Consider the following 12904-nt stretch of genomic DNA (forward strand, 5'->3'; position numbering starts at 1 on the left):
CCTCGAGCCAATCTCGTCAACTGAGTGAAATGTGCGACAGCTCTCTGCAGGAATGTTCTCCAATAATATAACACGCCTCGCTCCAACGGCTCACTGTGACTGTCGTCTTTGCCGAGCTATGCTAAAACAATGTATACCAAGGCAATAAGGTGGTGAACTGGGCAAGTTGGTTGACGTTACACGTGATGGGGAGAACAGCTCAGAACGCACGGACTACAAAGAACAAACACGACAGGACAATGCTGTTGCAACAGCATTGTTCTGCCGTGTTCTTTGTAGTCAGTTTTCTGAGCTGTTCCCCCTTCATGTATACCAAAATATTTTACAGAATCCTACATCTAGGTGGGACGGAATGCACACCACAAAGAAGGAAAAGCCCCCTGGCTCTAGCGCCAAATTGAAACCAGAATAGGAAAGTGGAACTGCCCAACAAAGATTGCTTTTAATACGCTTCAATATACACTAAATCATACAGTTCTTTTTTTCCGTGGACCGGACGACCATACAATGCGACAAAAGGGCTCCACACGGGGCTTGCCGTACACGAGGCGGCATCCAGATACAAAAAAAACAAATCTCGAAAATCACGAAGTTCCGTAGACCCCAGAGCCTTCTAAAACCAGAGCCAGCTTGGTTGGACACAAAATTCTAGACGTACCCCCCACCCCTTGCCAATCGGGAAAAAAAAACTGGGCAAAGCGCCTTTCGCACATCGACTCCCGACACAGCCCCTGCCTCGTATGTACATGTGTTGGTGAATATATATAATTATATATATTTATATGTAAAGCAAGAAATACAAGCAGTCCAGGAAATAAGAGACAGTGAAAAAAACGATGCAAAAAAACTCTACTCCTCCCAGGAAAACAAGCAAGCTATCTCTCGTTTCTGAACTCTGCACGTTCCAAGACGTACTCTGCTGGGGCATGGCCTCGTCCCTCGGGTGTGGAATGCTAAGTCAATAGTCTTGAGGCAAGCACACAGCGAGCAGGGTACGACGAAACCCACAGCAACCTTCCCACACACCCCCCTCCCCCCTTGGCGTCAGTCCCAAGCCCAGTCCCCAAAGTACCACATTCGAACAGCGCAAAAAGAGAGCAAGCACTCTTCACAATTACGTTCCTCCCCTTTTTGATGACAACTCTGCCTCACGCCGAGCCCTTCCCTACGAAAAGAAACTACTAAAAACAAAAAAATGCCACCCTCGGTTTATTTTCGCGGCAAGATCCCCGCGTCCTACATGCAAAAACGCACGCGCGCGCAATCGTAAGGTATATAAGTTACTTTCGGCGCCCGACGCCAACGCGACTTTGCTGCGGCAGATATGAAAACACCGTGCCGCAATAAACAAAGGACAGCCAAACGACGCACACGATCGGCGAGGCCGGGACGTCTGCGCGGTTCACTCCCAACCACGCCATTCACTCGGAGGAACGCCACCCTTCAGGAGAGACGCCAAAGCGGCCCAAGGTTGGGGGGAAAAAGAAAAAAGAAACAAAAAAGGCTCAACACGGGACTACCTCGGGAGCGGCAGACGAAGGAACTGAATCGACAACAAAAACCGGCTTAAAAACAAAAGACTCCTGTTGTCTGCTCGGAGCGGAGGAGTCTCGTGGTTTTAACGAAGGAGGAGGGAGGGGGAGGGTGTGGTGGGGGTGAGGGCTCGTCCCCGGCGGTTCAGCAGCAGCCCGAGCCCCGCGGCTGGACGGGCGTGCCTGGGTTGATCTTGCCCTCCGAGCGCAGGTTCGCCTCCGTGGTCGGGGGCCCCATGCGGTTCTTGATCTCCGCCGCCATCGTCATGAAGGCCTGCTCCACGTTGGTGGCGTTCTTGGCGCTCGTCTCCAGGAACGGGATGTTCAGGTGGTCCGCAAATTCCTGCCAAAGACGACCGATGAGAACCTGGCAACGACGGACCAACGCCTCCATCGGCGGGCCACACAAACTGAGCAGCATTAGCTCAAGCCGTCGTTTAGCGAAGAGGCCCGTTCGCATGCTTGCGTTAGCTTACAACCAAGTTCTTGCTATCTCTTACGACGCAAGAACATGCTGGCATGCTGGCTGCATCTTCGTGGCAAACCTAGAACTGCATTTCACTATAGTGAAGGCTTTGTGGGATCTGCTACCTATGGAATGGTTGTTTATAACATTCCCAAAAGTTTTCGAGGCAAAGAAAAAAGAATGACGTCGGGGAAAAAATATTAAATATATGGAAATTCCTTCTACAACTACCCGATTGATGGCACCGGCGTCATTCTCTCGTCGTGAGAGATCCAAATAGGCTTTAGGGGGGTTTGGACATGGGTTTTTGAAGACAAAAAAATTCCTAAAACCACAATCTTTTGAAAATGGCAATGCTGACCTCTACAGCTGTTGCTTTTTTGGATCTACCACGTTTCTAATTTTGTGGATGAATATTTGAGCTATAAATCAATTTATAATGTCTAAGCAGGCTGAATGTGCATTGAAGTTGACTTAAAACACCGTTCTCACAAAACACCATTTTTGGACTCGTAGAAAATTTGCAGGAGGGATTATCTCAGCATCTGGGGCAGAGAGAAATACAACTGTTCCCGAAACATGTAGTTGAATATGTGAAGCATACAATGTTGAGCAAATTGTTTTATATAGGTCTAAGAAATTTTTAATTAATCTTTTGTGGTATCACTTGTTAGCCACACATTGAGCACTGAAGTTCAAAGCGCAACAAAATCACTAATAATGTGTCAATCTTAGAAGTACTTCCAACATTGTATTCTTTACACTTCGAAGCATCCAGCCACATGTCAAAGAGGATATTTTGTAGAGTAGCTTTTTCCTAGGATTCCTCCGAACAAAGGCAGGCGAGTTTTATTTATCTTGAGGACCATTTTACTGACTAGAAAAATGACCAGATATTTAAAATCTGGCACAAAAAGCTGAATAAGCTTGTGCAGTTTCAATGGGTTTGGTCATAACGTAAGAAAAAAAAGCTCCAAGACCAGTGTTCCCTTTAAGGGGAAATGCGGGTCGAAAAAAGTTTGCTTGTGCCGAGATTTTTATTTCTTAATTTTAAGAGATCTATAAATGTCTGTACTGTACCTTCATGAATGAGCGAACGTGACGCAATACGATCTAGTTTCAAAAACAAAAAAGTTACTCAAAAATTTGATCCCGAAGTTTAAAAAAAAATGTATTTCAACGCCCCACTGCGTCAAAACAAATTGCTCATGTTGGTGTATGTTAGCTGTTTTCAAACCCGCGTCCCTTCGAACATCGGCACCGGCTGCCTTTGCAGTAGTTTCGATAAAGATAATCAATCTTTCTAGTGACTTTTCCTTTAGTTTCGTAATCAAGCTAGAAATAATTAAAAAAAAGCAATTCACACGTGCTCATGATGGTTTTAGTTTGCTTTTAAAAAGCCACATGGATGTGAATGCGGATTTGCGACTTGCTGTTGTGGAGGCCGTGGACAAGCGCAAAGGTCTCGCTTCCCCTTTTGAGCTGAAGTGCATGAACGATGGATGCCCCAAGGGTGTTGTTTCTGCTGCATACTCGTCACTACAAGCCGCTGCCACTAGCTGCAAAGATCGTGGCTTGGACAACAGAATGGAAGTGCCCTAGACAGTTTTGCTGTCCGCACCAAAGCTGTCCCTGCTGCGCACATGATTGGCACTAAAGCCTAAAGCACTTCACAACAAGACCTTCAACAGCACACCAACGAAAGTGCATGTCGCGGCCTTTACAGCAGTTTCAGACAACCCTGTAGAAGCAAGGCGGGTAACTGCGCTTGAGGCGGGTCAGACCAACGTCATTGTGATGTTTGACGGCAATTGGCAAAAGCGTGGACACAAAAGCCAGAACAGAGTGGTCACGGTCATTTCTATCGACGCAGGCCTCTGCCTGGACTTTGAGGTGCTGTCCTACGGCTGTAGCAGACATCAGATTGTCGATGAACAAGGCGAGGAAGTGTGGCAAGAATTCCATGGTCCAGTGTGTGAAAAGAATGAACTGCTCGTATCGTGCCATGGAAACCGAGCCAGCACCACGGATCTGGAAAACAGCAGAGGTGTATGGCTCCACCATGGTGACAAATAAATATTGCACCAACCCCGCCGCAAAGTGTCTTGGTACTGTGCTGAGAAAGCTCAAGGTGCCACTACCACGTGGGAAAAAAAAAAAAGCTGGGTGAAAAGGTCATCCAGAAGCTGCAGAACTATTATCAGGTGGCCATAACCATCCATAGAATGTACTGTGCTTCCTACCTCCATTCGTACTCGACCAATGATGCTAGCAGTCACAAAATCTGCTCCGACGGGGAGGAGTCATGGTGTAAACACAAGAGAGCCCAAGATTTGCAAGAGCCAACACTGGACCACACACCACTCATGACCAAGGCTCAAGGAAAAGTAGCGCTCGCCATCCTACAAACGCCTTGCAGAGGCCAAGCTCCTCGCTCACTGCCTGCAGGGAAAGATCCAGAACGTTGCAGAGTCTGAACAGCAAGGTATGGATGCTGTGTCCAAAGACTGTTTGCGTCATGAACTGCGGTGGAGACAGCCAGTGCCATTACGGTGTTCTGGTACAACCGGGGCCATTCCAGCTGTGTGCAAGTGCTGGAGGCGTTGGGGCTCCTCCCTCAAAAACAGCTACAGTCGAACCTCGATATAACGAACTTCAATGTAACGAAATCCTCGATTTAGCGAAGTATTTTATTTTTCATAATTTCTTGCCCATAGACCCCATGTATTTTTAGTCCCTATATAACGAAGTCTATTTTGCTGCTATTTCAATATAACGAAGCGCCATTGCCATAGAAGGCAATAAATAAATCAACTCTAAAAAACAACTTCGCAAAAAAATTGTGGTTAAAAAAAAAATTATGCGCAAACGCGAGCGTTTGATAGGTTACTTCACGGGGACAGGCCTTCCAACGTTCCTAGGCTGCCCGAGGATGCGGCGCCGGTAGCGCCGGCGAGGCATGCAGCAAAGCGGATTCCGCGAGGCTGGCCAGAAAATGCCGAGCAAAAAGTTAACACGGCATAACAGCATCACCACTGACATTCACTGATCATCATAGTCTACTGTACCGCGGGTAGCGTGGGAGCCAACTTCAGCGGGGGAGCGACGTGATGGCGCGACCGCGCGACCAGAGTGCGCGCGACCGCACGGGCAGTGCCATCTAGGAGAAGACCGAAAAGACCGATTATCGTGTTGCGAGTGTGATGTAAAGCAAAGGCGCAAGCACACTGTGGGCGCAAGGGGGCAAGTAAACTGTGCGGTCAAGAGTGCTGTGTAGATTGGAAACATTGGCACCGCCTAAACTAAACAGCTTTATTTTTTAACCGGGCGGTTCACTCACGTGCTTGCTGCCATAAGGAAACGTAAAGTTCTTTCTTTAGATGAGAAAGCAAACGTTTTGGACGCCATCCTGAAGAAACTGCCGAGATCACGAGCACTCGGGAAGTGCTCGACGCAGTGGACGTACTGAGGAGGTACACGGCGTCGCATGGGCAGCAAGATGCCGTGCAAGCGCTCGAACGCCGTATGACGCCGCCGACGCCGCTGCTACTGTCGGACAAGGCGCAAGCAAAACTCGCGGACTACTTTGCCCCTAAATAAATGTCATTTTCGGTGAGTTTTCATACCCGTAAAATGTTTCGGAATTTTTTTTTTTTTTTTCGCATGCTAAAGCCAAATTTTGATTTAGCGAAATTTCAATGTAACGAAGTAAATTGCGAATTTTACCGACTTCGTTACATCGAGGTTCAACTGTAGTCAGGCTGAGTGACATGTGCGGCCAGAGGAGGGTCAGAAAGATGACCAGCAACCGAACAGCCGACGCCAAGTCACATCGCCGCGGCCAGGGGAAACGTGGCCGTGCCGAGGACTCCAGCTGCAAGGGTGCAACATACGCAGCTGGGGAGTTCTAGTTTGGAGGTTGAGACAGTGACATTTGGGGCTAATATTTGTCCGTTTTCATAGTTTTTGCACACAATTTTTGCCACTTGCATTTACTGCATTACTACAAAATTTTGCACAGAGTTCCAGATATGTCATAAAATGGGAAAATCTTGCTAGTTGTAAATTTTCGTATCACCGATTTTTATAAGATATAAAACGAAAAGTGAAACATGAATGAAATATTTCACTTTTCTGTATAGACCGACACGCGGAGCGGCTCTGTTTACCAACACGGCCGGAAGGCCGCACATGCGCGGAAGCTATGTGGGCAAAAGCGGTCCGTATCTCCGTATTTTCGCCATTGCGTTGTGTGGCGTGCGCTCGTTGACGTTGTAGGGACGCTTCTAGCTTTATTTGTGTGTCGTATTTCCTGAAACGTATGTCTATGCTATGCCCGACTATTTGAGCTCGCTACCCGAGCCTGAACGGCAGCGGTATCGAAACAAACTGTGCGTGGACGGCGTTGCCTTCGAGGATCTGTACGAAGCAAACAAGGCCTGCTGGACTTCCGATGCGAAGTTGCTGCCACCGACGTCGACGGCTCACGTCGTCGTTTATTTAGTTTTTCGCCAAGCTGTTTCACGGCCGACACGGTTCAGGCGTAAAAGTCTCTCGAGGCCTACGGTTACTTCGAGTCTGTTTCCGCACTGCCGGCGGGATCAGCAGACCGTGGGTCTGTGGAAGTGTATTTATTAATTAAATAAATACATACAGCGTCTTGAATTCAAGGTACGATATTTTTCCTACCCTCATGACCGCAAGGCATGACAAGCAATAACGCTTTGTCCGTTCTGCAGTCTTGGCGGTAACACAAGTAATGGCGTTACCAGGAACGCTACTTTTTCAGTAATGTAGTAACCTACTCGTTACTTTTTCGAAACAGTAACGGGTAACGTATTTACGTTACTATCTCAAGTAACGTAGTTACGCTACTCGCTACTACTTCCCAAGTCTTAAAGAAATTACACTTCAATTTGTACCGTGTTTTTAGGCGTCGAGCTACATTTTTCTTTGCATTTTTTCTCGCGAGTATTTAGGGGAAACCATAAAAAGAGATAAAGTAATTATGTTCAGTTTCTGCATGAACATATTGTTTCTTAATACATGAGCTTATGCATACCTGTATCATCAAAACCGTAAAATGTATTAAATCATAATTTAAAAAGTAACGCAGAACTAACGTGCGTTACTTTTTATCGGTAGCAATAACGCGTGTCTTTTATTTTTAGGTAACGTAGCTCGGTAGCGCGTACCATTTATTTGCAAGTAACGAGCAATGTATTTCGTTACTTTTTTTCGGTAACGCCTCCAACACTGCCGTTCTGTCGCCGATCCCCTTCTGCTGGGTAGCACGGGTGTAGCGAGCCTTCGACGAGCGCTTGGCCGGTGGTTTGTGCACGAACACCGTGGGAACAAAACCCGGGTTATCTCGATCAGACAACGGTTTCCCTGCACATAAGCAAGCCTCGGGACGGAGATTGAAATGGAAGCCGCACTTGCCTTCAAGAAAGTATTGCAGCACAAACTGTTGTTCGCGCGAGGCGACCATTCTTTTCGACCCACGGATATCATCCACCTTCTATGCTTTTCAGAGTCTGCTGGGAACTTGTGGAAACTCACTCCACTACTTTTCTTGTACATGTTGGTGAAATGCTATGACGCCCATGAGAAACGTGCGCCCCCTTTTGCCCACACAACCCGGCTCCGGTGCGGTCGCAGTGCTGCCGCAGCTCCGTGACATCAAGCCCCCCCTCCCTGGCTACGTGCCTGGCCCCATCTCTTCTTCTGCCGCCGCGATGTGTCGTTAAGCACAAAAAGTACTCGACCATAACGCTAGAAAAGAGGGCAGCAATTCTCAAGCCAACAGAAAGTTGCCGAACGCAAACGGAGGCATAACCTAAAACAAGGCAGGCAGGCGTACCCTGAAGCAAGGCACTATTACTATTTAAGACTTTTTTAAGCCCACTTGGAAGTAATAAAGGCAAGTTTTTCAATCTGCTGATTTTTCGGACTGCTCTATCATTCGGACGTTTTTTCGATCCCTGCGAAGTCCGAATAATCGGTCGGCGACTGTAAAAGGAAAGATTGCGGCTCACTGATCTTTTAGCGGCACGGAAAGAAGTGCGTCAAGATTTATCTCTCTGCCCGTGCAGTGACGCTCGTGTAGTCTCTGTCACTTGGCCTAGTGGTCCAAAACTTGGTTCACAGGCGTCTGGGACGTTTTGAACTTCCATTTGCTTGGCCTGAGTACAATCGAATAAAGCCAGCCACCTTCCCACTTAGCACAATTTACCACCTTTCGCCGTGAAACAACCGATTGCCCCCACCAGACAGTGCCATTCTCGGGGAGTATCTCACAAGTCGAAAGTTCGAAGCTGTTGCCCGTCAAATGGTATGTGTGAACTAGCCGATCGTTCAGGACTCGGATTTCGCAATACTGATGCGCGAAAACAAAAAGTTAATCGCGTGAACTGTGCAAAGAGGTAGACTTATACAAAGTTCCAAATTATATACCAACTTTTCCGCAAAAACTGCTCAATAGACGGTAGTGCAACTTATACTCTAGAAAATAGGGTACTTGTCAAAGTGAATATGATGGTGGGAGACTCCACAACTTGAAGAACCAAGGAAGAAAAAATGGCTTGAATTAATTTTGTTCTGGGTCGCGTGGAGGTCTGCAAATGTGTATTTGACTAATTTTGCGACCATAACCGGAACCAACTATTTTTAAACATCAGAAACAAATATTCATAAATATTAAAATTCCACAAAACTCAAAACCACATATTTTGCAAATATTGCCATTTCCCGACCCGCATCTCCCACCACCTGAAAGCGGCAACCTTTCAGCTACCTTGTTCCTGAACGTTATAATTGTGAGGGGTCGGAAGCTTTATCTGAAATCGTTCAATAAAGTGAAACAATGCCGCCTGAGCTTCCAGGCGCTGTCTAAAGATCGGAAAAACACTTTCAAGTCGCTACTGTCATTACCTCGAATTAAAACAGCTGTACCGGCAACACGAATGGAAACAGTCCTCAAACGTTTTGACATTGGTGAACGCACACGTCCCCATTAATGAGTCTCAGCGTTGATGTAATAAAGTAATACAGAAGCCTACAAACTTTATCAACAATATTGCACATGCTAAGGGTCCTACCATTGCACTCAAAACTGGAAGAACATCCCAAGTAGGGGAAGGGACGGCCTAAGGAATTTGGGAGTTCAGGAGACCACAAAACCCACGTGCTACAGGCTCGTGTCGAGGTACAAGCTCGAGTTGCGGCACTTTCAGTGGAGCAAATGGCAGCATGCACGACGCAATTCTGAGAATAAGTTCACCACTGTGCTCGTCCCTCATCGAAGCCCGGGCTTGTCTGACCGCGATCTCAGACATCCAAGGAAGAAATGACTCTCACAGCTGTCAAGTCATGACGGTGTCATCATGTCGGTCTTCCAAGCACGGGCGAGGGTGTGCACCCCGCGAGCAACCATCTCATTCGAAACTTCTTTTACACGTGGATTTCTATAGTCCGGAGCCTAGCTCCGATTGTGCCATCGATTTCCGGACAACTAATCTAACACTGAAACGATACCGGGACGCCAATGTTTTCGCTTCTCCACCAACATCTTTACCTTTTGACCGCGACAACACCTTAGGGTTACACAACGCCACTTGATGCGGCGACCTTATTTAACTGATGGTATGGCTGATGTCGAAACTATGTGCAAAAGATTTGCCCTCGGCATTACTCCAGAAAAAGAATCAAATGTTCACGCGCAAGGTTGTACATCAGACATATTTTTAAGAGCATTATTATACTCTCACTCTGTCGAGAGGGGTTCGAAAACTGAGCAAGCTTCAGCTCCATTTCGCGATACCTTGCAAAAATGAACACTGCCACTTACTCTAACACCACTCCGTGGCCCGGCGCTCGCTAGGCGTGGCACCTACTGGCAGCTCCATACAAAACATGTGCAGTCATGTCTAACATATGCCACGAAGTTCGGCACCCCGAATACAGTCCACCTTTCGACAGTACCTTACTTTCTTTGCATATTCTTTTTATGGACCAATAAACCAGCTATGCTTAACACGCTACTCCCCGATTGCCTTGTGGGCACTGGCATTTTGTTGCCCAGCACGGAGCAATTGCCAATAGCCATTTCTGGAGGTTACAAATAAAGGATCAGACAAGTGACAACCACAAATGCAGGAAACAAGATACCACAAGTGTCATTACTTTAAAGAGCAGTTTACTTAGCGGCTCTAGTCACAAGCCTCTTCCGGGGTCACCTACGAGCATAACGATGCAGGCATGATAGACTTGAGTTTTTTCAGAAGGCCTTTGAAAAAGCATCCCGATTTCCGTAAGGACGGCACCCGACATTTGCGGAGAGCCCATTCTACAGCCTAAGCTCATTATACCCGACATTTGCGGAGAGCCCATTCTACAGTCTAAGCTCATTATAACAGACCTTGATTTTGACCAAGATTTCAGTCTGTTGTAAGAGGAGTATGTTATATGCAGATATGAAGTTGAGTCATTGGTACATAAAGGAAAACCAACCGAACTTCACAAATTTCTCAAAGCCGAAAATTTATGTGCTGCAGACCATCTTCAGGCATGAACTATACTGAGCTTTGTTTTTCTCTTGAATCTTTTGTTAACATTAAACAGCAGGTTTTGTGAATGGCAAAGTTTTTTTGATGATTTATATATTATACAATTTTTTTTACAAGCTAACCCCTTTACCGTTTTGGAGAATTTCACCCTCGGTTGCTTAATTGTCTTAAAAATAACATTTGTTGCCTTCAAATAAAGTTCTTAGCCAGAAACAAAATGGGAGCAAAATTTTAAAACATGCAGCACTGCCATTTCTCGGCAGAGTCTCAAACTAAGCCATGAGAGAGCCTGGTTCATCCTATACTTGTCCTGAATGGTTTGGGGAAGGGTCCATGCTGACAAGCTAGGCTTGTCCAAAACGGTTGAAGGGGCACTGACACATCAAAATCATATTTTTTGTCTATTATCCGAAAGGATTGAAAACGATGCCGGGACATTACCCTCAAAATTTGAAATTTGGGAATTCAGTATTTGTGAAGTAAAAAAACAATTTTTAAATGCCGAATTCGAAGTTCCCGCACAATCCGCGCTGGTGCGTTGACGCCAAATATTGCGGAGTCCTAAGAGTCCACTTTCTTTCACGACTCCCTGCTGTTGCCATGGTGACCCAAAGCGAGGAGGAAAGGAGCGAGCGCTGGCGTTGGGGGGGGGGGGGGGGGGGGGGACCGGTTTTGAGCAGTGTCGCCTGTTTTCCGTGGGAGGATACAAATCCAGGCGACGGCACCACAACGAACTCCCGATTTTTGGTATTTCAAAAAGAAGGGCCGTAGTATGTTCGCAATTGCGTTAAAAACATGTTTTAGGATTGCCGTTATTAAATGTTATAGAGATGTCACCTACAAAGCTTCTAAATTTTATGATTCTTAAAGTCACGAATCAAAAGAAGTGAGGAGGCAAGAGGCGGGAGAATGAAACGCCAAAAATAAGAAGGCGCGCACGGGAAAAACTTTTTTCGCGATGCGGTTTTTTTTGCGTGTCTGACTGCAACTTGCATTGTTTTAGACAAGAAAAAAAATATGACCTGTGGGGTGTCGGTGCCCCTTTAAGGGCTCAACAAAGCAGGCATTAGTCAAGGTGTGCTTGGTACAAGGAGTTTTTATACGAAGACTATGCAAGAAAAAAGTTTCTGGCCAAAATTTGCCCATGCGAAATCTGCGGACTGTAGTGCGGAAATTACAGCGGGTTTCCACCGGCGCTACAGACACGCCGAGGACGACTGAGTTATGCCATGCCGAAACTGTGTCCCACCTTGGCCGTGGTGTAGTCCACCACCTTCTTGGTCGTGAGGTCGCTCTTGTTGCCCACCAGGAGCTTGTTGACGTTCTCGCAGGCGTAGCGGTCGATCTCCTGCAGCCACTGCTTCACATTGTTGAAGGACTCCTGGTGAGGCGAGAGAAAAAGAAGCCAAGATCGTCAGACCAGCAGCCCCACACGCCACCACCGTTCACATGGGACATGGGCACTCAGGAAGAGAGAGTTTAGACATCACTGTCATCAGCCTCTTGTTTTTCATCACTGAGAAAAAGGGACACCAAGGACCTCCTCCATACACTTTGAGTAGCCTCACCCTGCTATTCCTTGAGACTAAGACCTGGAGTGCAACACTGGCCATCGCCAGAAGCGGAAATCAACCAGAGCTTCCGAGGAGAAAGTTGTAACAGCCAACTAAATACACTTCCCCCAACAATTCAAAAGGAAAAAGCAAAAAAAAAAAAGAAGTAACTAGATGTTACGAATAAAGTTGGCATACACCTCTGGTTCTCAAACACCGAGGTCTCTAGGACCACTTCGAGATTTGTAGGAGCGATGGGGAACCCCACCATCGTCGAACAGGAAGGAGGAGCAGGAGGAACCGCACCGAAGCCACACCATGTCAACATTTCCGCGCCGCACTGCCAAGGGTAGCGTGGTTTCCACAGTGCGCCGATGCAGTCGAAGCTATGTGCGCAAACGCACAAATTCAGTGGGAGTCTTTCCGCATGAAATCATGTGTGAATGGGGCGCAAGATGCACTCACGCAGCACCGAGAAACTGGAATGCCGTAAACTGTGCCAGCTTCGACAGTGTGGCATAAAAATGCCGATACAAGTTCAGATGCACCAAAAAAACTGGATTCGTGGGGTTGCACCAAAGGTGCTATTGCTACACTGTCGGCAAAGCATCTCTGGCTGGTGCATTCAAGCATAGAAGAGTCCCCAAGTTGGTAACAACTCCCTTGCAGTTTCCTCCGAACAATGCTGCGGGTTGTCGTGCCATGCCGGCAAAGACTACGGCGAGCTGCAAAGCTGCAGGAATAAGCCATATCCACAATCTTTGCAGTATGCTGCTGGCAGGATCG

The 12904-nt window shown here is 47.0% G+C and overlaps 1 protein-coding gene across 1 annotated transcript in view; it reads right to left on the bottom strand.

The window, feature by feature from the left end:
• Positions 1 to 423: 423 nt before the first annotated feature.
• LOC8051726 (ras-related protein Rab-1A) overlaps positions 424 to 12904 on the bottom strand; it is a 28294-nt gene continuing 15813 nt past the window's right edge. Inside the window, exons 6-7 of the mRNA XM_029982489.4 lie at positions 11815 to 11946; positions 424 to 1875 (exon numbers count right to left, since the gene is read on the bottom strand). Of these exons, the coding sequence (XP_029838349.1) occupies positions 1678 to 1875; positions 11815 to 11946 (330 nt within the window). The 3' untranslated portion in view covers positions 424 to 1677. The remainder of the gene's footprint in view (positions 1876 to 11814; positions 11947 to 12904) is intronic.

Source organism: Ixodes scapularis, unplaced genomic scaffold (genome assembly GCF_016920785.2).
Source record: "Ixodes scapularis isolate PalLabHiFi unplaced genomic scaffold, ASM1692078v2 PGA_scaffold10__122_contigs__length_95168666, whole genome shotgun sequence".
NCBI classification, from domain to species: domain Eukaryota; kingdom Metazoa; phylum Arthropoda; class Arachnida; order Ixodida; family Ixodidae; genus Ixodes; species Ixodes scapularis.